Here is a 23,444-nt window from a genome sequence, read left to right as displayed (position 1 = left end):
TGCGCCTCCAGACAAACTGGTCATGCATTTTATAGACTTGCCCGTCACATGTTGTCTGCACAATTAATGAGCAAGAAGTTCAGAGGCTTAAATGATAACAGTGACAGCACAGGATAGTTCCAGCAAGAGGGAATTACTCCGAATTGTTTTGAGAAGCAAGCGCTGGGAGGGAAGGCAACCACAGCCTTTTCATCTGCACAGATAAAGCAGATGTCTGTCTTCCCGACATTTCCTTACTCGTTAATTCTCATGTTTTATGCGATCTTTCACATGATGTACAATCTTGAAATTTAGTGGCACCTAGCAGAAACTTACAACTCATTTCCATGTTGTTTCCAGGAAAAAGAAAACCCATTTGCAACTCAGTTGACTTAGAAAATCACAGGAATTTTGCATTTTCATTTGTCGTGACCATGCCGCCGCCGTTCACTTTATGGAATCTGGGGTGGAATCTCTCCTCTAAAACACTTCAGAACACCAGCTTCAAGCATTAGCATATAAACATTTCTACATGGCATTTCTCTCCAAATTGCCAGACATGGTTTTTTGGCCTCTTTGTATTGCTCTCATGGCACCATCCTCTTAGCTCAGGGGTCAGCAAACTTTTTCAGCAGGGGGCCGGTCCACTGTCCCTCAGACCTTGTGGGGGCTGGACTATACAGACATACCTCGGGTTACAGACGCTTCAAGTTGTGCGTTTTTGGGTTGTGCACCACGCCGAACCCGGAAGTACCGGAATGGGTTACTTCCGGGTTTTGGTGCGTGTGCATGCGCAGAAGCGCCAAATTGTGACCCACGCATGCGCAGGCGTGGGGCTCCGGCTTGCGAACGTGCCGTCTGCATGAATCACGTTCGCAACCCGAGTGTCCACTGCATTTTGGGGAAAAAAATGAACAAATTCCTATGCCCCACAAATAACCCAGAGGTGCATTTTAAATAAAAGCACACATTCTACTCATGTTAAAACATGCTGATTCCCGGACCGTCCGTGGACCAGATTGAGAAGGCGATTGGGCTGGATCCAGCCCACGGACCTTAGGTTGCCTACCCATGTCTTAGCTCTTCCTGTCTAGCTGGCAAGGGAACAGTTCGCATTTCAGAGAAAGTTACCTTGAAGGTCCTGGGTAACCTCCTACGTAGCAACCTAAATTTAGTTTCCAGGGCCACACAACTACATTTCCTCAGGCCACAGATGCCAGCATGTTCCAAGATGACCATGGACTCCTCTCCATTCTTATTTAGATTATTTGTGTGAGATCCACAAACTTTACACCAGGCAGGCGAGTCACCAGGAGGTAATCCACACACCCTTCACAAACCCAGTGGTTTATGCCCATATAATGATCACACTGTAGCACTACCAGGATCCCTCTTGCTGCTGGGGGATGCTCAATAGAAGATATCAGGTTTCTCCCACAAGGAATGGTTCTCTTCTAAAATATCGTTTCCCTTTTCCCCAGAGTGTCCCTGACCTACTCCAAGATCCTCATTTTATAGGACAGCAGGGAAGCTGTCGCCTTGGGAGTGGGATGCTGCTAGCATATCTCCAAAGGCCTTGCCAACCGACCTCTCTGGCTCTCGTCTTCTCCAAAGCAGCTACCTTGGCCTCAAGGGATTGGGTTTGTTCCCTGAGGGCTAGCAGCTCATTGCACTGATATGATCTGAGAGGAGTTTTGCAAACTGAAACAGACACCCCTCACAACCCGCCCCCCCCAAGCAGAAGAAATACAGAGGTACCTCTGGATGCGAACGGGATCCATTCCAGAGCCCAGTTCGCATCCTGAGCAGAACGCAACCCATGTCTGCGCGTGCTACGACTTGCCACTTCTGCGCATGCATGTGATGTCATTTTGAGCGTCTGCGCATGCTCAAGCAGCAAAACCCGGAAGTAACCCTGAAATATATTCAGAGTCGCAAAGTGATTTCATGCTCTTTATTTAGCTCTTAGTGGTGAGGAGGAATGAATGAAAGTCCCCTCAAAGTATCTGCTTTATATACATTATTTACACAACGGGCTGCACATGATTGGCTAATTCTGGAATTCTACTGTAAGCCAATCAGGTTGTGGATTCACTTATATCTGGAGCATGATTGGGTGGTTCCTGCCAACCAATCATACTGCTGCATTGTTCTAGGACCAATCAGACTGCTGCAATTTGGATCCTATTGTTCTAGGACCAATCAGACTGCTGCAGTTTGGATCCTATTCAACTCAGTACATAACAAACCCATTCTGTTACTTCCGGGTCGCCGCGGAACGCAACCTGAAAATGCTGAACCTGAAGCATATTTAACCCGAGGTATGACAATAAACCTTCAATCACTGCTGTCAACGACAAAGTGACCCATGGGAAATTAGATGACAACTAAATATCTGGCAACCTATACATGTCTCACCATGGATGTGTGCACTGGTGGAGGAATGGGGGGCGGGGAGAGTGCACTGCCCCTGGCACCATCGGGGAGGGGGGCACCATCGCGGCCACCCCCCCAGACATGTACCATGTACCCCCAAGCACACCAGGCACTATGCCCCCAGGACGCAGGCCACGCCCCTGCGGGGATGGCAAGCCACACCCCCGGGATGTGCGCCATGCCCCCTGGGACGCAGGCCAGCCATGCCCCTGCCTGCTCTCTACCCCCGGTGCCAGAGCATACTGCTCAGCCAGTGGATGTGTGTAAAGTGCAGTGAATGTCTGTGTGCTTAATGGTTTCCACTCTTTCCCCTCTGCAGCCTCCCACTCCAGTTGCCTTTCTGTTCTGTATTATTTTGGCTCTTTAATATCCAGAGCTCCAGAGATAAGAATAGTGGTGAATGGGCAAAGGCTTAAGTGGCTTCCGTCCCAACCTTGGCTTCTCCCCTGAAAACTCCCCTTCCTTTTCTAGCAGAGAAGCCTGGCTGCTTACTTTTGAAAAACACGCAGGCTGCTGAGCGTTTAGTTCCAGCTTTAGCCATGTGAAATTCAGTAATGTATCAGTAACTAATCCTAACGATCCAGGAGATTGTAACACATCTACTGTAAATGAAAAGTCAAAAAGATGAAAGGAAGGGGGGTTTTTTCTTCTCCTGGGGAACAAACTGATCACTTAAAAATACTGTTACAGTTTGACAAGCATAGCAGCCTTAGATCAAAGGGAAAAGTATTTGTATTAGAGCTGCCGAAACAAGGACCAGCTTCAGCTTCTGATGGATCACAGTCACTTTGACCTTTACCTTCTTGATGACATCAGCTCTTCTTTTCCCAGTGTTTTGGTCTTTTGAACCAGGTGGCAGATGTTCACAGAGAACAAGCAACAGGATTATCACCCCATATGGAGTCTGCTCAAACTCTGGCATCTTACAATTTACTCTTTGTCTGAAATCGAGCCTTGGTGTTCGGGTATCTTCTCAGAATACAAGGCAGTGTAGCTGAGGGCAAGTGTATATGTCTGTGTGTGTTTGCTACACATTCACACACACAAAATGTTCATGGGGTCAACTTAGAGAGAGGCAACTGGAAGCCCAAGATCCATCAGTTTTGACCCCCCCCCCCCGTTTCACTATCCAGTCCTCAGGCCTGATCCTGTTTATATATAATATAATAATAATTTATTATTTATACCCCACCCATCTGGCTGAGTTTCCCCAGCCACTCTGGGCGGCTTCCAATCAAGTGTTAAAAACAATACAGCATTAAATATTAAAAACTTCCCTAAACAGGGCTGCCTTCAGATGTCTTTTAAAAAGAAGATAGCTGCTTATTTTCTTCACATCTGAAGAGAGGGCGTTCCACAGGGCGGGCGCCACTACCGAGAAGGCCCTCTGCCTGGTTCCCTGTAACCTCACTTCTTGCAATGAGGGAACCGCCAGAAGGCCCTAAGTGCTGGACCTCAGTGTCCAGGCTGAATGATGGGGGTGGAGATGCTCCTTCAGGTATACAGGACCGAGGCTGTTTAGGGCTTTAAAGGTCAGCACCAACACTCTGAATTGTGCTCGGAAATGTACTGGGAGCCAATGCAGATCTCTCAGGACCAGGGTTATGTGGTCCCGGCGGCCACTCCCAGTCACCAGTCTAGCTGCCGCATTCTGGATTAATTGCAGTTTCCGGGTCACCTTCAAAGGTAGCCCCACATAGAGCACATTGCAGTAATCCAAGCAGGAGATAACGAGAGCATGCACCACTCTGGCAAGACAGTCTGCAGGCAGGTAGGAAGCATGCACGAAATGGTATCTGTGGTATCTGAAGAAGTGTGCATGCACACGAAAGCTCATACCAAGAACTAACTTAGTTGGTCTTTAAGGTGCTACTGGAAAGAATTTTTTTTGTTTTGACTTCAGGGGCACCGTTACCCCTTTCAGGACCAGGGAGTCCCCCACACCCGCCCACCCCCCGTCCCCCAAAAACTCTACTTCAGTCTTGTCAGGATTCAACCTCAATCTGTTAGCCGCCATCCATCCTCCAACTGCCTCCAGGCACTCACACAGGACCTTCACCGCCTTCACTGGTTCTGATTTAAAAGAGAGGTAGAGCTGTTTGCCTCTACCACCAACTTTTTATGAAACATAGCCAGGAAACAAGGAACCCCTCCTTCTTCACAGAACAATCCAAAGCCCCAGTCTACTCTGATGGAGATGTTTCGAATGAAGCAGAGGGACCTCTTTGCTCAGCTCTGCCAGCAGGGAAGCCCCACCATTGGCATGGAAGCAAGGAGGAGCCAGGAAGCAGAAACAGAGAATGGTGGAAGCAAAGCCACTTCCGCCCTTCGGAGGAGGTGGAGTTGCGGGCATCACGGCACTAGCCCCCGCGTAATTGGGGGGATTCCCGGCCACGTCACCTCCTGGCCAGCCAATCGGCTGGCTCTGGGGATGTGGCCTGCCTTATTTAAAGCAGGACACGGTGGTCAGGGATTTCCCTCTTTGCTGCCTGCCAGCTGTTCCTGCTTTTCCCACCGTCCCGCCCTTTAAGGTTTTTGTTCCTGGACATTGCTATGGACCTTGGTTGGTCGCCGTGGAGGGTCCTGGGAGGAATTTTTCCACTTGGCAAATTGGCACCAGCCACTTGGTTTTCGCCTACCTCTTAGCAAAATCATCGCAACTTTCTTGGTATTGGTGGCTAGGGATTGGTATTGTTCTGTAGATGGAAGAGGGGAGGTAGCACCATCACCTGCCCTGCATATTGAAGGGTAGTCCGGTAAAGGATTCTGGGGGGCGTGGCCCTGTCTGAAGCCTGGGGAGGTGAGGGCCTAAGGCACGTCCCCTATTGGTGACCCTGGAGGAACTCCTAGTTGATGAGCATCAGCAGGACTCCCCCTACTGGTGGTTATCCCTTCCCGGACTTCAAGCAGACGGGCTGAATTCGGATATAGTCGGTTAGGACTAATGCCCAAGTCACCTGTAACCAATAAAGTTGTGGCCTTATTTAGCCCATTAACCTTAATAATTGTGTCATGTGTCATTATTTCCACTGGGGGGGGGCGGGAACTCACCATGCAACACTGATATCTCCAGTGGACGAGTAGGGAGGAAGGGACAGAGGGAAAGGGTCAGAGGTCTCCAGGATGGATAAATGGTAGAATGATGTTTGCTCCGATTCAGCACTAAAGAGAAGGTTTTTGTGGGGAAAGCTCAGGGCAAAAGCAAAACAAAAAACCAACACACGGACAAGGGAGTGTTAAAGCACAGACCTCTTGCCTGGAAAGGGCAGGGCAAAAGCCAAGTGTGGATACTTCCTCCATCAAGGAAGGAAAAGTCAGAGTGGCCATGGGAATGAAAAGGCTCTTCTATGGGAATCAGAGCACTTATCACCTGCAAATGACAGGTTCAAGTGTGTTGCCATTCCTGCCCATCAAGACAAACTGGGCCTAAAGTGCTACCATCCCACTAAAGCAGAAACAGTGGTTCTGAATTTCCAGAAAAGGAAGTTCTCTCTTTAATTGGTTACTGCTGCTCCTTCTACTTCCCGGTGTCCAGCTAATAATGTTCTTCAGAGTGACATGTAGAAATACTTGAAGTCTTAGAAGTACGATTGGTTGGTATTGCTTCTTCTAGTGTCATGTTAAAGCAATACTTTCCTCTGCACAGAAAAGATCAGCGTAGCATAGTATTGGGCGCCCCCCATCGCCATATTTAACATAACACGTAGGAGCCAACCTAATTATATAGCCCATAAATGAGCTTTCTATTCCTACAGGTTACATTTTCAAGCAGCCTGGAAGTGCCTAGTGAGGGCTATTCCTGGACAGGAAAGAGTCTGTGGTCTGCAATAAAACTGTATTTTTGAACATTTCAGAGATACATTACCTCCTCCACACGAGACGGAGCATTCGGAATGGGTGACGGCCCATGTATAGTTAGGCTTCAGTGCTGTCATTTTTTCACTTTCTGCCTTGGGAAGGGAATATTCCCAGCCAATTCCTAGGTTTTTGCCTTGAGAGAGAAGCTAAGAAACAAAACAAAAGAGGGAAAGATAGCAGCATAAGCTTAGCATTTGCTGAAATTCTGAATGTGGAGTTAGCAAGAGAGTTTCCCTGAATGAGGAATCTCTGAAAAGAAAGTATGCCTTCTAATGATTGACTATTTATTTATATACTTACTGTTAAGCTATTATTTATATACAGTACTGCTTAATATAAAAAGAAAACTCTAAAGGTTTACTACAGGGGTCGGCAACGTGCAGGCCATGGGCTGGATGCGGCCCACAAAGACTGTTTTACCGGCCCCCGAGCTGCCCCCGAACTGAGCCGCCCGCTCGTCGAGTCCCCTGCATGCTGCGCTAAACTGGCACAGCACGGCGTGGGGACTCGCTGAGCGGCACCGGAAATCACACCTGTGCATGTCCAGATGCTGAAAATCGCTTCTGCACAGGCACAATTTTTGGCGTCTGGGCATGCGCAAAAGCGACTTCCGGTGCCGCGAACATGCGCAGATGTGATTTCCGGTGTTGCGCTGTGCCGCCCCAGCCCACAGACAATCTCCATGGGAGTGATCCGACCCATGGCCGGTAAACCTTGCTGACCCCTGGTTTACTACAACAGCAACAATGGGTGGTGCTCAACTAATGCATAACACTGATGGAACATGTTGATTGGATATTACCCAGTAATAGTAACTGAATTTGTCTTCATTCATTTATTACATCTATATGCCAGCTGGTCCTCCAAGGAGCTGAAGATGGTGTACCTAGTTCTCCCCCCCTCCCCCAAATTATCCTCACGACAACTGATTAAGGAAGGTTAGGCAGAGAGTGAATGATTCAACAGTAACATGCTCTAATGTCAGGGACTGGCGAGGCAGAGGTGGAGGACCACTGGAATGACCCAGGAGAGGGGACTAGTTGTTTATGGGGTGCCATGCCACCTGCAAGTCAGGAGCCAAGGGAGGAGGGGGAGTCAGGGCAGTCTGAGGAGGAGGAAGGTGGAGAAGGGGTACTTGAGATGAGGGTCAGTAGATTCCCCATCTTCCCTAGCCCACACTGTCTCCTAGAAGTAGGAGGGACTTGAAGGGAAGAGCAGCCATGACTTCCGTGCTGGAGAAGTCTCAGGTTAGGTATGAGAGGCTACCATATGTGGTGTCAATGTAAAGTTATTAAGAAAGCCTGGGAAGTGATACATAAAGATTTGAAGAATATGTTGAAAAAGACCATTGTTAAAAAAAATATTGAAGCTATTATTTTGGAAGGTACAGGACTTAATGGATTTATCATGCAAAAGACTTTGTCCCTACATCTGAGAACGGACCCCAAGCCAAGACCAGACCACCTCCATAGAAGGAAGAAGCCATCATCAAAGAAGATGAAGGAGATTGGCAAAACAAATGAATGAACTATGGTGGACACGCTAGACAATTTGAAGCCCTAGAAAGAAAAAGGACATTGTTCTTTTTTATTTTCTCTTAAAAAAGGGAGAAATGTTCAGGCATAATTAGTAAGAATTGTGTATTGGCTTCTATGTTAGTTGAACTTTTAAAGGTCAAATGTAATAATATGCACAAGGTTTTAAAATCAGATAGTTAAGAGTATAAGACTCAATGGACGTGTATAAATAAGTACAAAAAATGGAACCAGGAGGAGAAGTCAATTAATTAAGTAGTATGATTTTGATGTTTTTGTTTTGTTTTAGCTGTTTTTTTGTTATCATAAAATTAATAAATTGTATATATAAAAAAGAGAAGTCTTGGGTTGTGGGCACACAACCTGTCAGAAGAGGGCATATAACTATCCTTATCTGGGACAGGCCATGTCATGTAACTGCACAATGTTCTCTCTACGTTTGGACCATGGAACTTAAGTATCACAACGTAACATACCTCTATTACCACACTTTCATTTGTCGGCCCAGGAGCAGTTAATGTCTCCGGCTGGTTAGCTGGCCTTCGGTAGTCAAAAACAGATCCAGCAAACGTGTATCTCCCTGGCCAGTCAACGGTCCAGTAGCCATTGAGGTGGTATTTTTTACTGGAACTCCGAACAGCAATGTAGGAACTGGAGGTGTTCATTTCATACACACGGATGCTTCGTGCTCCAGCAGGGATAGTAACTAAGTTGTAGTACTCTAGACCAAGGAGGAAGAGAGACTGAGTTCAGTATCCTACCCAGCACCACATGAAGGTGGGCAGCCAGAAGGGAATTATTCACTCATCAAGTTCTTGTTTAATTTTAAGGCTCTGTTGCTGCTGAGACTTAAGTTGGAATCCTCATGGTGTGCAACATTAGTTTCTGTGACTGGCAGCCAGTATAAAGTTCTTGTACAGTGGTGCCTCGCAAGACGAAATTAATTCGTTCCGCAAGTTTTTTCTTCTTGCGAGTTTTTCGTCTTGCGAAGCATGGTTTCCCATAGGAATGCATTGAAAATCAATCAATGCGTTCCTATGGAGACCGTCCGGGGACAGAGGGGAAGCGCCGCGCGCCTTCCCCTCTGTTCCCGGAGATTGCGGGGCTGGCAATGGGGAGAAGCGATCTTCTCCCCACCGCCCCTTGCTTCAAAAGAGGTCTGGGGACAGCGGGGAAGACGCGCTGCGCTTCCCCGCTATCCCCAGAGCTTGGGGGCAAGCTTCATTTTGCGAAGCAAGCCCATAGGGAAATGCGTCTTGCGAAGCGGCTAAGAAAATGAAAAACTCCTTCGTCTAGTGAGTTTTTCATCTTCCAAGGCGTTCGTCTTGCGGGGTACCACTGTATTAAATATTAGGAACCTGGTCCTCCGCTCCCTTACTGGTCAATAGTGCAGGTCACTCCAGCTCCTGATTTTGCAGACCTTGGGCAGGAGAGAACACACTCCAGGTAGGGATGTAGAGTATGGTGGTCCATGGATCTTGCCTGAATTGTTTTCATGATACCTAAGTGGTGTGGTTATCACCTCTGCTACTCCCTTCCTCTATCCTCTCCTACTTGGGTTAAAAGCAGGGTTTTCAAAGAGAGTTTTGGAATCTACCCAGCTCTATTGGTGGTGGGTGGATGTGATGGTGAACCTGTATTATTAGGGGACATGGGGAATTAGTATACAAGGGGCAGAGTCGGAGCTAGCCGCTCCACACCGTGGGGCGATCCACCCACGGGGGTGGGGTGGTCTGCCCACAGGGACAGGGTGATCTGCCCACGGGAGCAATCATCGCATTGGCACAATCCGCTTGGGGGTCCGACTGCGGTGTGGCAGTGTGATCCTCCTGAAAGGTGTCCGATTGTGGCACAATCCTCCCGGCAGGCGGCTGATCACAGTGCAGCGGGACAATTTGCCCTGGGGGGATTTTGTTACCCCCCTCTGGGTTGGCACCCGGGGTGGCCCGCACCCCTCTTCCTATGCCTCTGACAAGGGGCACATCCACGCTTAAATTTGGCTGCACACTTACTAGGCACAAGTCAGTGCTTTCCTGGTCCATGTCTGAGAACCGAAAACCCACTCCTTAACACTGATAAGGAGGAACAAACAGCAATTCAGAACAGATTCCGTTCAACTTCCGAGGTACTACTGTATTTTGGGAAATTGCTTGTCTATTCCATATGCATCTGGACACCTCTTAAGTTATCATAACCAAATTTTGCATGGTGGTTCCTGAGATCAGGGAGCAGGTTTCAATCTGTCTTTGGATACACTTTAGCACCAATTTGAATCGAGACAGCAGACTGAACCTTTCAAAACTGAACAGATTTCTTTGGTTTCTTTGAAGAAGAAGAAGAGGAGTCTGGATTTGATATCCCGCCTTTCACTCCCCTTCAGGAGTCTCAAAGAAGCTAACATTCTCCTTTCCCTTCCTCCCCCACAACAAACACTCTGTGAGATGAGTGGAGCTGAGAGACTTCAGAGAAGTGTGACTGGCCCAAAGTCACCCAGCAGCTGCATGTGGAAGAGCGGAGACGCGAACCCGGTTCCCCAGATTACAAATCTACTGCTCTTAACCACTACACCACACTGGCTCTCTTGAGCAATGCCAGCTACGAGTCTGAAGTTACTCATGCTGTTTCAACGCACACTTACGATTAGTAGGGTGGTATTTTGTGTAGTGCCCCTTATATATTCTACAGCTTGAATTGTCTCCTTTGCACACTCCACAAGCATCTTCCACAGAACTGGAGCCTAGGACGTGATCACAGCCAACCACCTGCAAGGGAAGGACCACACGATCATCTGCAACGTCTGCGTTTAGATCACAGTGATAAGTCAGTTGCGAAAGTTAGAAGGAAAGCATCAGACTTTTAAAATTTTATTTCCTAGGCATGTTTCATTTCTCCAGACAAAAGGCTGAGTAAGCAGACATTTGGGGAAAGAAAGCCTCATTCACCTTGGGTAATTGCCAGGGTATTATTGCTCATAATATGAAACTATGTTGACATGAGGAATCTCTCTTCCTCCCCCCTGCATTCTGTAACTCTCCACAATAGGCCCAATGGCCTCTTCATGCCCTCTGGGTGGAGCGGCAGAATAAAAGTGGAACAATAAAAAATGAGAAGGGGTCAACACCTTACTGACACGGACAGCCAATTTCTGCTGCTTCTTTTTTTACTAGCTCACGCCAGGGCTTCCCCAATCCATAGCTTCTCTTCTCAGCCCTGTTCCAACACAGAAAGTGGCTGGACGAAAGGAAAAAAACAAATTCCTTGAGGGGAAAATGTCGCTGAAGTTTTTGCTGGACCTGTCTGTAAAGGTAAAGGTAAAGGGACGCTGACCATTAGGTCCAGTCGTGGCTGACACTGGGGTTGAGGCGCTCATCTCGCTTCATTGGCCGAGGGAGCCGGCGTAAAACTTCCGGGTCATGTGGCCAGCATGACTAAGCCGCTTCTGGCAAACCAGAGAAGCGCATGGAAAAGCCGTTTACCTTCCTGCCAGAGTGGTACCTATTTATCTACTTGAACTTTGATGTGCTTTCGAACTGCTAGGTTGGCAGGAGCCGGGACCGAGCAATGGGAGCTCACCCCGTCACAGGGATTCGAACCGCCAACCTTCTGATCAGCACGTTCTAGGCTCTGTGGTTTGATCCACAGCGCCACCCATGTCCCTGGACCTGTCTGTGGGTCACTGTAATTGTTTCCTTACCCTGGACCATTTCTGATGTAATGCTGTATATCCTTTGGGAGCCAGCTGCAGTGCAATCTTAACCCCGTCTACTTAGAAGTGAGTCCTATCAAATTCAGTGGAGCATTCTCCCAGGGAAGTGGGGTTGGGATTGCAGACTTTTATTATTTTATTATTTTATTATTTCAATGGAAACAGTATTGTTGCATTCTCAAAAGGGAACAAAGAATGAGCAACTACGCTCATCTTCAAGGCCATCTTTAATTTATTTTTAGAAGGAGAGGCCATATTTAATATTGTAATGAGAGCAGGGTTAGATTTGAATGGGTTTTTGTGGTTTCCTTCCAATCCTCTGTTTTTACAGATGTAAGTCTGGATTCTGTACAGACAGGGACTGCTAAAATGGCCAGACTAGTTTCTTTGTTAAGTAGATAGCCAGGTTTGTTAAATATCTGTTTTGTAATGTAAGCTAGGGATTAAACCACAGAGCCTAGGACTTGCCGATCAAAAGGTCGGCAGTTTGAATCCCCGCAACGGGGTGAGCTCCCGTTGCTCGGTCCCTGCTCCTGCCAACCTAGCAGTTCAAAAGCATGTCAAAGTGCAAGTAGATAAATAGATACCGCTCCGGCAGGAAGGTAAACAGCGTTTCCGTGCGCTGCTCTGGTTCACCAGAAGCGGCTTAGTCCTGCTGGCCACATGACCCGGAAGCTGTATGCCGGCTCCCTCGGCCAATAAAGCGAGATGAGCTCCGCAACCCCAGAGTCGGCCACGACTGGACCTAATGGTCAGGGGTCCCTTTACCTAAATGTAAGCTAGGGCAATGAATCCTCACGGAAACCTGTAGTTGGAGACCCTTTTGAAAGGTGAACAGGCCTCCCCCTCCCCCCTCCCCTGGCTAAAGACGATGACAGCAAGGTGTCTATGTCTGAAAGAGAAGAAAGGGCTGTCAGTTTGGGAGCTGGAGCTGAAACAGAGAGGCCTGACTTGTTCCTTGCACAGAATCAAGTGGTATGGGGTTGACCACTCCCCCACCGCCAAACCTAATGCGAGAACAGGATCTGTGGGAGCATTAACATTATGAACTTTCCGTCTTATGCTCAATCTGTATAGGAGCATAAATAAACCTCTCATACAAAATGCCAGCAACTTCTAGTAACTGTCATGCCATGGAAACCAAACCCAAGCAATACGCTGGGAACCCTGGCATCTCTTACTGCTCGGAGATTAAGATGCACATAGCAATATTGCAATTCTATACTACATCAATACACTTGAACCAAAATAGCTCCAAAAGACAAAAAAGTGTGCCTGTATCAAAATTAGACGGGACACAGGTGGCGCTGTGGGTTAAAGCCTCAGCGCCTAGGACTTGCTGATCGAAAGGTCGGCGGTTCGAATCCCTGCTGCGGGGTGCGCTCCCGCTGCTCGGTCCCAGCGCCTGCCAACCTAGCAGTTCGAAAGCACCTCCGGGTGCAAGTAGATAAATAGGGACCGCTTACCAGCGGGAAGGTAAACGGCGTTTCTGTGTGCAGCTCTGGCTCACCAGAGCAGCGATGTCACACTGGCCATGTGACCCGGAAGTGTCTCCGGACAGCGCTGGCCCCTGGCCTCTTAAGTGAGATGGGCGCACAACCCCAGAGTCTGTCAAGACTGGCCCGTACGGGCAGGGGTACCTTTACCTTTACCTTATCAAAATTAGGCCGAGTCAACTAAAGCCAGGCCCTATGCCTGTTTACTTGGAAGTAAGCCACACTAATTTCACCATAAAGCAGGTTTTAGAGAGCTGCTCTTTGGTCTGATCTTTACACCAAAACTGGAACACAAGTGAGGGTGTAAAACCTTTCTCCTCTTCTACCTCACTTCCCCATACCTAGTTTCTTGTTCTAAAAATTAGAGCAACACCCCATCCATAGCTATAAATGATCAGGGTAGAACACCACATGGCGCTACCTTACCATCTAAACCCTAAATGCACACAGGATTAAACAGTCATAGTTGACCAATCTATTGATTAGGACAACTGAAGCTTCCAAGCCATATTTCATTTCCTGAGACCAGAACCAGGAGTTTTGGGAAAAACACAACTGTCACCAAAATAGCGACCCTGACTTGCTTCTTCCTTTCTCTCCAGATAGCATTTCGCAATACAACATGTATACCGTGTTGTCATTCACCCTCTTGACACTTCGCTTTTCTGCCTGCTGCCTGCATCCTTTTGTATTGCTAGATGTTGACCGGAGGGCAGAAGAGAGGAAGACGAGACTGTTGGCGATGTTTTTGGCATCAGCCACATGCAAGTCCTGCAACGTCCAATTCCAGCCTGACATTTTACCCCTCCCTCTTGAACAACATAAAATGAAAGGTAATCAAACATCACACTTTGCCTTCATGGCTTATTACGGATAAGGAATGTTGAGTGAATGGCAAAATAGAGTACCTTATTTCATTATTACCTCACAAATCCCATCTATACAGACATTAGGGCTATCTTCCAAGCAGGGTGTCCCGTCTTTTACTTTGTTCGACAGAGAAAAGAAGAAATCAAAGCCTTCTGCAATACAGTACAGCTTGCACAAGTCTTGATCTGAAATGCAAACACAACCACAAACATACGTTTATTTTTGTCAATTGGACTGTTGCTTGGGATGGGGGTTGGGCTCAGAGAGATTAGGGTAAAATAACCCTCATGTTCTCTTAAAACAAGGTATCTGATGAAGCAGACGTCATGTTTGCATGATTTATGAGAAAGGATCATCCACACTTCCATTTGCACTGCAAGTTCTTCCGTCAATCTGCACAAAACCCGATTGACGTTTGTTCCAATTCAGTAGTAAGCAGTGGGTTTTCCTGGGGAAAGCTGCAGAACAAAAATGCAACTTCTCCGACCCATACCTAGAAATCGTGGGACAAAGGGAAGTGTGGATGAGCCCAAAGAGGAAATAATATGTAGTCTAAAAGCCCAGCTGAATTGGTCCTGCAGATACTGTGATCCTGGAGGTGAGTGGGAACCACCAAAGTCACATACGGAAGCCCCACATGTTCCTTCCATTGCACGGAATGTCTAGGCATCTTCCATTGTGTACCTGCTTTGGGTGGGGAATCATGCCCATATCTTTAAACAGCAGAATCTTAAATCCCAGATTTAAATTCACCTGCTACTTGAGTGTAAGGCTTCCACTTGTAGTTCCATCCTCTGAACCGCTTGCTGTTGAATTCTGCACACTGGGCCGCTCGGAAGCCAATGCTGTTCTTTGGGCATTTCTGACTGTTGCAGAGTTTCAGCATCCGAGAGGAACCCTCGCAGAACTTTCCTCCATGCGACGGTCTGCAATGTTGAGGTGGGGGAGGAAGCTTACTTCAAATCAGGTGCTAACCATTTTAGCAACATATATTTGAATAAACCAACACAAAGCAGAGGATAAAGTAGCCATTCGCATAGCGACATTTTGATTTCAGCTGAGTTGAATCCATCAGTCTCAGTGCATTCAGTACAGGCTTCCTTGCAGTACAATGGTACCTCGGGTTAAGTACTTAATTCATTCCGGAGGTCCGATCTTAACCTGAAACTGTTCTTAACCTGAAGCACCACTTTAGCTAATGGGGCCTCCTGCTGTCGCCGCACTGCCGGAGCACGATTTCTGTTCACATCCTGAAGCAAAGTTCTTAACCTGAAGCACTATTTCTGGGTTAGTGGAGTCTGTAACCTGAAGCATATGTAACCTGAGGTACCACTGTACTCTCAAGATGAGGTGCAGGTGAGCTAACAACAGAGGCCAAACTGCACCAGTAAGAACAGGTTGCCCCCCTCTTCTCACTGTCATATGCTCAGATCTGACTGGATCCTTCTTCCAGTTAAGCTAAAACCACACCAGCTCCTAACTTGCAGAAAGCTTTTGTTCCCAGGTTCATTCCCACTGTCCCCTTCAGTTGCTGAAGGCATTCTGGAAAAGCAGGCTGTTTACAAGATCAAACCCTAAACAAATTAACATTTAAAAAGTCATCTGTGTCAAGGTCTGAGGTCAATGTGGAAATCCCCCATAACTATTTTAATAAAGTTGAAGGATGTGTACATTCCAAAGCCAAGTCAAGTCAAGTTCTTTATTACGGTCATAGACCAGCATAAGCAAAACATCTAAATAAGTAGCATAACAGTATGAATCTAAGTAAATAATTATTAAGTAAATAAGAGCAAGAACCAAACATATACATAGAATACTTAATTAGGCATAGATAATGGGTGAGTAAAAATTTATAAGAAAAATTAAAAGATCGGTTAACACAGCAATATGGGGTGGGCTTCAGAAGTCCAGGTTTACCAAGTTTACCAAGTTTTGTTGCGGCAAAAGCCAGCGACACCAAACATCACAAGGTCAAACAAAAAGGAGATCCACAAGAACATCAAGAAGAAGAAGAAAAAAGATTACACAAGGGAACTTCGCTATGTGCCATTCAACAGCAGAAATCTACGCTTCCTGATTGCTAAAGCGCAAAATTTGGCCACCTCATATGATATTGAGCCCGAGGAATCTTCCAGAAGGTATTTTCTTAGAATTTCGGGGGAGGATTCCAAATAATGCCGTAGGGGTACGAATTTTGACAAAAGCGGCAAGATAAGTCGAGCTCGCTCTTCACTATAAAATCTGCAGGACAGAAGGATGTGTGTAACAGATTCTACCCTATCAGACATACAGGGGCAGAGACGTGCATGCATCGGTACCCGCGTGAATTTGCCGTACAGCACTGCTGAGGGCATTGTCTCAAAGCGGGCTCTGGAGAAAGCCCATCTATAAGCTTCGTTAGTGATGTTAGTTAAATAAGGGGCAGCTGCAAAGTTAGGCCAAGCTTTTAAACATCTATATGTCTCCGGGAGTAGGGCGTCTTCTTGTTGTAATTCGACATCGTAAAGTCTCTGAGTGATAATTGCCTTTGCCTTGTTCTGAGTTCCAAGAAAGAGATTTTCAGGGTTTAGGCCAATTTGTTTGATCTTGTTAGTTATTTGCATAAGCCAAGGAGGATAGGGAACTGCGGCCAGGAAGCAAGGTAACAGTCCCTTAGGATTGTAATGGATTTTCAGCCAGAGGGATATTGCTTGCTCCCAGACTTTTAATTCCACTCTGGGTAGTCCTGCCTCTTGCCTTAAGACTGCATTAGGTGTACACTTTGGGGTGGCAAATAGTGATCTTAAGAATTTTGATTGTACTGTTTCAAGGGTCTTAAGGTTGACAGAGGGGCTAATTTGAGTGCCATATAGGAGTTGGGCTAAAGATTTTGCCTGAAAAACTTTTAGGGCCATCGGTAGAAAGCCAGCTCCTTTCCTTCTGAATAATCTAAGGATGGCATTTGCACTTCTTCCTGCTGATATAGCTGATGTGGTCAGGTGTGTTGACAATTTGGCATTGTAAGAGAAAGTAATGCCTAAGTATTGGAAGGTCTTAGTCTGTTCAATGGCGTTTCCCTTTACGCTCCAATTATCTTTCCTGAAGGAGCGGTTAAAATGTACAATTTTGGTTTTGGCAAAGTTAATTGTTAACAGTTCAGTGTTACATTGGTCACTAAACTTTCCTAAGGCACGTTTCAGACCCACTTTGGTTTGAGAGAGAAGAACAGCGTCATCCGCATACATTAAAACTGGTACTTTTCTGCCGTTAGAGAACACGGGGGGGTGGGTTTCGATTTCACGGCAGCATGTGACCAGGGAGTTAACATAGATGTTAAATAAAAATGGGGCTAATAGGCATCCTTGTCTAACTCCTCTTTGGACTGGGATTTCTCTAGAGAGTCTGCCGTCCTGTGCAAGTCTTATCTGGAGGGTGTTGTTCTCATGAAGCTTAATCATCAGAAGTAATAACCTTCTGTTAATACCCATATTGGCCAATTTGGCCCAAAGCCTACCCCTGGATACAGAATCAAATGCTGCCTTTAGGTCCACAAAGGCTGCATACAGTGACTTTTTCCAATGTTTCACATACTTATAGACAAAATAATCTAACACTAAGCAGTGATCAATAGTGGAACGTCCAGATGTAAACCCTGCTTGTTCAATTTCTAGTAAATCATTATGATCTAACCATTCACATAATTTTAGGCATAGATGTTTTGTATAAAGTTTGCAGATCACATTCAGAAGACTAATTGGTCTATAATTAGATGGGTCAGAGGGGTTACCCTTTTTAAATATAGGCACAATTATAGCCAGTCCCCAATCTTTAGGGATTTCAGTTGTCTTATCTATATATGAAAATAGATTTGCAAGAACCGGGGCCCACCAGTTTATTTGCGCTTTCAGAAGTTCAGCAACAATGAAATCACTTCCTGGGGCTTTGCCAGATTTCATTTGTAGAATTAACGAAGTGATTTCAGTTTCAGATGTTGGGGGCCATGATGTATCATTGTCTAAGGGGATGTTAAGCAGCGCAGAAGGTCGATGTTCTCTAAACAGCACTTTATAGTGCTCTTCCCATGAGTTTGCAGGGATTATTGTGCCCTCGTTAGGAGCTTTGGTTTGGCTGGAAATAATTTTCCAGAAGTTGGTATTGTCTTTTTCTATTGACGCTTTTATGAGGGCCTGCCAGGTGAGAGAGTCTGCGGTTCTTTTTTTGGTTTTTAGTAACTCTTTGTAGTTCTTTTTTTTAAGTTGTAACTCTAATTTAGTGATAGGGTTAGGATTTTGCTGGAAGACCTTAAAGCATTCCCTGAGTATAAGTTTTGCCTGGATGCATTCGCGGTCAAACCATTTTTTGTTGGTAGGGGACGCATTGTGGCTAGATCTCCCGAGTCTTGACAATAGCGGTTGGAGTTTTCGGATTAATGTGTTATAATGGCCAATTGGGGAGGGCTCTTCAGTATCGTTGGAGGTCAGATCAGCCCAGAGGAGTTGACCTTCCATTGATTGTGTCCAAATGCTGAAATTGTTATTAACATAAGGGGACCATTTGATTCTGGATCTGCCTATTTGTTGTAGAACATTAGGATCAGAGGTCTGTGGGGTGAGCCCACATCTAGAGGGTTCCCAAAATTCAGTCCTTTTAAGATTTAGAGGGAGATGGTCACTTTCGGTTCTTATATCTACAGTGAATTCAATATATTCATCAAAGAGTTCTTGGGAGACAAGGATGTAGTCAATAACAGAATGCCTTAAGCCTGACCAATAAGTAAATTGGCCAGGACAGTCTCCCGAGGAGAGGCCGTTTAAAATAACAAGGTTTAATCTAAGTGCCATTAGAAAGAGACATGTACCAGCGAAATTGGTAACTGGGTCAAGTGAATGACGCCTGAATAGGGGCCAGTGTTCGTCATTAGCATTTAGGGGACCCATTCCACTTTCGTTGATTAGTTGTTCGTCTGAATGACCTAGCCTTGCATTAAAGTCCCCACCAATGATTAGGGAGGCAGAGGGAAACTTATTCGAGACAAGGAGAATGCAGTCTTCCAGTTCGTTCCAGATGTTTTTAAGATCAGTTTGTTTCATGAGTGGGGGAATATAAACATTGATGCATATGATCTTAAAGTGGGTAGAGAATATTTTCACAGCCAAAATCCATTTTTTATCGATTTTCAATTGGGTGGGGGAGGTTCCTAGATCTATCGATACGAAGGTGCTCAGACCTCCCGCCGGTCTTCCGCCTTTGGGGCCAATTGAGGCACAGGAGTGGAAAGCAAAATAATTGTGTAGATCGAAAGGATTTTGCATCCAGGTTTCTTGGAGCAGGATGATCTTAAACTGTGATACGTAGCTTAGAACGTCTTTGTCCATTGTTTTCGATTGCCACCCAGCAACGTTCCAGGATAGTAGTAGAGGTGAGAGTCATTTTGTCTCTTCAATAGCATCTAGGACTTTCCCGGAGTCGTGGAAGATGCAGCCATTGGGTGGTGAAGGCTCCGGTAATGTGGTTAGGGGCGCCACAGCGATTTCGGCGTGGATTTCAGTTGGGCAGAGTAGGGGGGGGTGTTCTGACGTGACCTGAGGAGATTCATATTCCATTTTTCGCTCCAAGTTAGGTGGAGTGTTTGCCTCTTTTATGGGCGCTAGGTCTTCAGGGTTGCGAAGATAGAGTAATAACTCATCTAGTCTGTCCGTTATCTCTGTTTGTTCGGCTTTTGGGAGATGGGAGAAGGAAACAAGTAACTCCTGCTCCATCGAATTCTCTAGATGAGTAGCCTTTGATAGGAGGGGCATGGGGGTCTCTGTCCAACTAATTAAGTCTGAGGGTGGAGAGGTAGAGCTCGTAGTAGGTGGGGTGCCCTCATTTTTAATTGCTTTCCTTTTAGCTGGAAGGTAGGGTATAAGAGGGCAAATCTTAGTGTTGATAAAAACTCTTGTAATAAAAATTCCAAAATTAGTCAGGGAGCTTCGTAGGGACATCATATAAGTTGGAAACTTTTTAGATTTGAAGGTGAGCAGTATCCTCTGCATGTGTGGCTTGCTGTAAATGTGGACAGTGGATTCTAGATCGATGGAAAGGGGATTTATGCCCAAGAGCTCAGCTAGATGCCTTCTTGCGACATGTATAGACGACCAGTTAACAACCTGACCTTTGAAGGGGAGGATAATTAAACAAAGTCTAGTGGCTTGTAGTGAAAGATTGTAGGAAGATGTGGTGTGTAGATCTTCCATAGTTTGTTCATTTTCAAATTTGCAGCCAGTCTGCGGAGTTGAGCGCAGTAGGGCAGGTACTCTGGGTGTTGGTTCGGCCCTATCCTCCGGTAAAACGTCTACGGGGCTGACATTAACTTTTGGGGATACAAAGGATATGATCTTCTCTAAAGAGCCTTTGATGTCTCTTATGTACTTAAAGATACAGTCCACGGTTTTAGCCACAAGGTCTAGCGTGGTAGAGTGTTCAAGTAGTAATTCAGAGAGATGGTTTTCTTGTTCTCTGATGCAGTCTTCCGCCTGAATAGTTGGAACCTTTTTGGGACCTTTTGGTCTCATGATGGTGTTGTTTAGGGGGTCAGTGGGTTGTTTAGCGGAAAGTTCCTTCGGTGTAGTTTCCTTATCTATTATCTCTGCTAATGGAGAGAAGCTATTCGAGGTTGGAATATTAAAAGTATCCTTTGTTTTTCCATGAAAGAATTCGCTGATTTTGGTTTGCTTGGTGAGGGGCAAACATGCCATTTCCTCTAAATCCTCAGATTCTCTGCAGCGTTTTCCAACCCCCCTCCTCGCTTCAGCAGGGCTGTTGAATTGCTGAGTCATCTCTCCCTTTACCTCGCTCTTCTATCTTCCCTAGGTTTTTCAAAGAGTCGAGGGAGTATTTTCCTTGAAAGTATCCTATTCAAGGAAGAGTAGTGTGCCAAAGGTTATCGGCATAACACTAAATTATGCTCCGTCTGTGCCTCCAAACTTGTGGTGAGAACAGCCCATGAATCTTCCTGTAAACTCTTCGCGGTGAGGTGCTTAAATTTATCTGGGCTCAATGTTCATTAAAATAATCTTTAAAAGGAGTCTTTAAAAGAAATAAGATAGTCTTTAAAATAGTCTTTAAAAGGGGTAAGAGAGAATAAAAAGATAAAAAGATAAAATCAACGGGCTCACATTAGTAGAGTGCCGGTCGCCATCTTGAAGGTCACCCAATATCTCACAGCGATGGTAAAAGACCACATTCCAAAGCTAAATATGTTTCGTGGTTTGATGGAGACTGCATTAAGGCGCTTAGAATATTCTTCTTTGTGCCAAGAGAAGGTCAAACGATAAGCCCAGGGAACTGCAATTATGCATATCATATTATATCCTAAGTTTACCCCCTAGTGAGAAGACATCCTCCAGCTACCAGGCAAATGTCTGGTAGCATATTTCTGCCACGATTACCAAGCATCTAGTTGGCACCAACAATACATTGCGTAGGGGGAACAGGTCAAGTGACACTGAGAAAGTTCCTATTCCAATCGAATACAGACGTTAGTTGGAGGATGCAGACAAGGGCTTCTAGTTTCAGTACAGATATTCTTGAGCACTAGATCACCGTTTTTGAATCCATCTCTCCAACTTTGTCTAAGACCTGGTCTACACATTTAGCACACCAAGGTGGCAGAATAGACTCTACTACATGAGGTGTACTTGACTAAGTGAATACCATAAAAACAAAACAAACTTGCAGCAAATACAAAATTAGCCTACGCAGAGCAGTCTGGACCACAAACTTCACCTCTGACATGCTATTTTCTTTTCATTTGTAGGGTATGTTTTAAATCAGGAAGCAGTAAAAAGAAAATACGGCACCTCCCCTTATCTGAAGTTGGGAGGGGCACAGTCAATTCCACCATACCAGGCTTCTACTGCATTTAATTTTACATAATATAATATCCATATCTTACATCCTTAAAATTCAAGCAGACTGCAGTTTCAATATGGCCTTATATACCTTTATGTGCTCAATAACAAACATCTGTGCTTATTTTGATTGGTTAGCCAAGATTGGCCAGAGTGTTTCCCTATGCATTTTCTGAAGGTGCCTGGGAACCTCTGTTACATTTTCTGGAAATCAGCCTGAACATGACCGTGCCCGTTTTGCAGATACCGTGCAATGGAAATGCACTCTCAGCATCTGAACGCTAAAGGAAATTGTTAAGAAGTTGGTTTTGAACAAAGATAAGCCAAGAAAGCATCCTGAAAACATCTGGTTAAACTTTTGTGGGGGCAGAAACAAATAACTACCTCCAGCGTGAAGTACTGGTTATGGCTGAACATAGGCCTAGGGAGACCCAGGTTCAAATTGCTGTGGTGCCACAAAGCCTAATGCTTGGGCAAGTTACTATCCCTCAGTTTAACCTGTACCTTAGTTTACCCTGTGAAGATAAAGTAGGAGGCTATGCATAGTTCCCCAGAGAAAGGGTGTGCTTTAAAACATTTCCTTAGCTGTTTAAATGTATTTGCTGAGATTCCATGTTATGGGAAACACCCTCCCCTCCAACGTTTTTTAAACAATTGATTATTTTTATGTCTCCATAGTGCTCTTCCTCCAAGGAGTACAGAAGTAAGTCCCACTGAATTTTGCTTCTTTCAAGGAGCATGTGACGCTGTCAGTCTGGTACATTAGCAGTCAAACCTTACAAATGCACGCTCTTGCTAGTTAGCATGAGAAGTGGCTAAGTCCACAGAGCTGTATTGTTGGTAAGCAGATACTTAAACCATAGAAATACAATTGGTAGAGAGGACTCTGTGTTATGTCATTTCCCTTCCTCTCCTGGAAAGGAAGGAGCATATAATATTTCCTGTTCCTCTCCCTCTCTTCCTTTGACCAACTTTGGATGCAAACATGCCTCTGCTCGCTGCAGTTTTAGGCACATGTCTGAAGCTGGTTAAACTGTAAATATACCGTATTTTTTTCTCTATAACACTCACTTTTTCCCTCCTAAAAAGTAAGGGGAAATGTGTGTGCATCTTATGGAGCGAATGCGGGCTGCGCAGCTATCCCAGAAGCCAGAACAGCAAGAGGGATCGCTGCTTTCACTGCGCAGCGATCCCTCTTGCTGTTCTGGCTTCTGAGATTCAGATTTTTTTTTTTCTTGTTTTCCTCCTCCTCCAAAAACTAGGTGCGTCTTATGGTCTGGTGTGTCTTATAGAGCGAAAAATACGGTAAGTATTTTGCCTGCATACTTTTTTCTGGCTACTGTTGCTGTGAACTAAAGAATGATTATAAAGTAAGTAAATCTTATTTTTAAACTTGCTTTACTAGCTGTTGCCTGATTCTTTATTAAGCAGGGTAAGATGGGACAGTCATCTCAGAACAAGGTTTGAAAGCCTAATTCCTATGCTTTTGTTGCCAAGGATGGGATTTTGAAACTCTTCAACCCACATATGAGATAAATTATCCATTAAAACCCATCCCACAGTCAGATCACTGGTCTACTTAGAACAGAGATGTCTGATTCAACTAGCAGTAGTTCTTCATGCTCTCAAGCAGATGTCTTTCCCAACCCTGTTAAAAACAAGATCCTTTAAACTAAAGATCCTGGAGACTGAA

General features: G+C 45.5%; 1 protein-coding gene across 2 annotated transcripts in view; it reads right to left on the bottom strand.

Moving 5' to 3' along the window:
• Positions 1 to 23,444, bottom strand: part of ADAMTS16 (ADAM metallopeptidase with thrombospondin type 1 motif 16) — a 100,209-nt gene that overhangs the window by 30,582 nt on the left and 46,183 nt on the right. For both annotated transcript variants that reach the window (XM_081920024.1, XM_081920025.1), the window contains 5 exons: positions 14,634 to 14,806; positions 13,935 to 14,065; positions 10,447 to 10,570; positions 8,285 to 8,529; positions 6,281 to 6,419 (listed from right to left, as the gene is read on the bottom strand). In XM_081920024.1, the coding sequence (XP_081776150.1) occupies positions 6,281 to 6,419; positions 8,285 to 8,529; positions 10,447 to 10,570; positions 13,935 to 14,065; positions 14,634 to 14,806 (812 nt within the window). The remainder of the gene's footprint in view (positions 1 to 6,280; positions 6,420 to 8,284; positions 8,530 to 10,446; positions 10,571 to 13,934; positions 14,066 to 14,633; positions 14,807 to 23,444) is intronic.

The sequence above is a fragment of the Podarcis melisellensis genome (assembly GCF_964234715.1).
Source record: "Podarcis melisellensis genome assembly, chromosome: 7".
In the NCBI taxonomy this organism is placed as follows: Eukaryota; Metazoa; Chordata; class Lepidosauria; order Squamata; family Lacertidae; genus Podarcis; species Podarcis melisellensis.
Note: the sequence above shows the minus strand (reverse complement) of the source record. Positions and strands in the feature narration are given on the sequence as shown.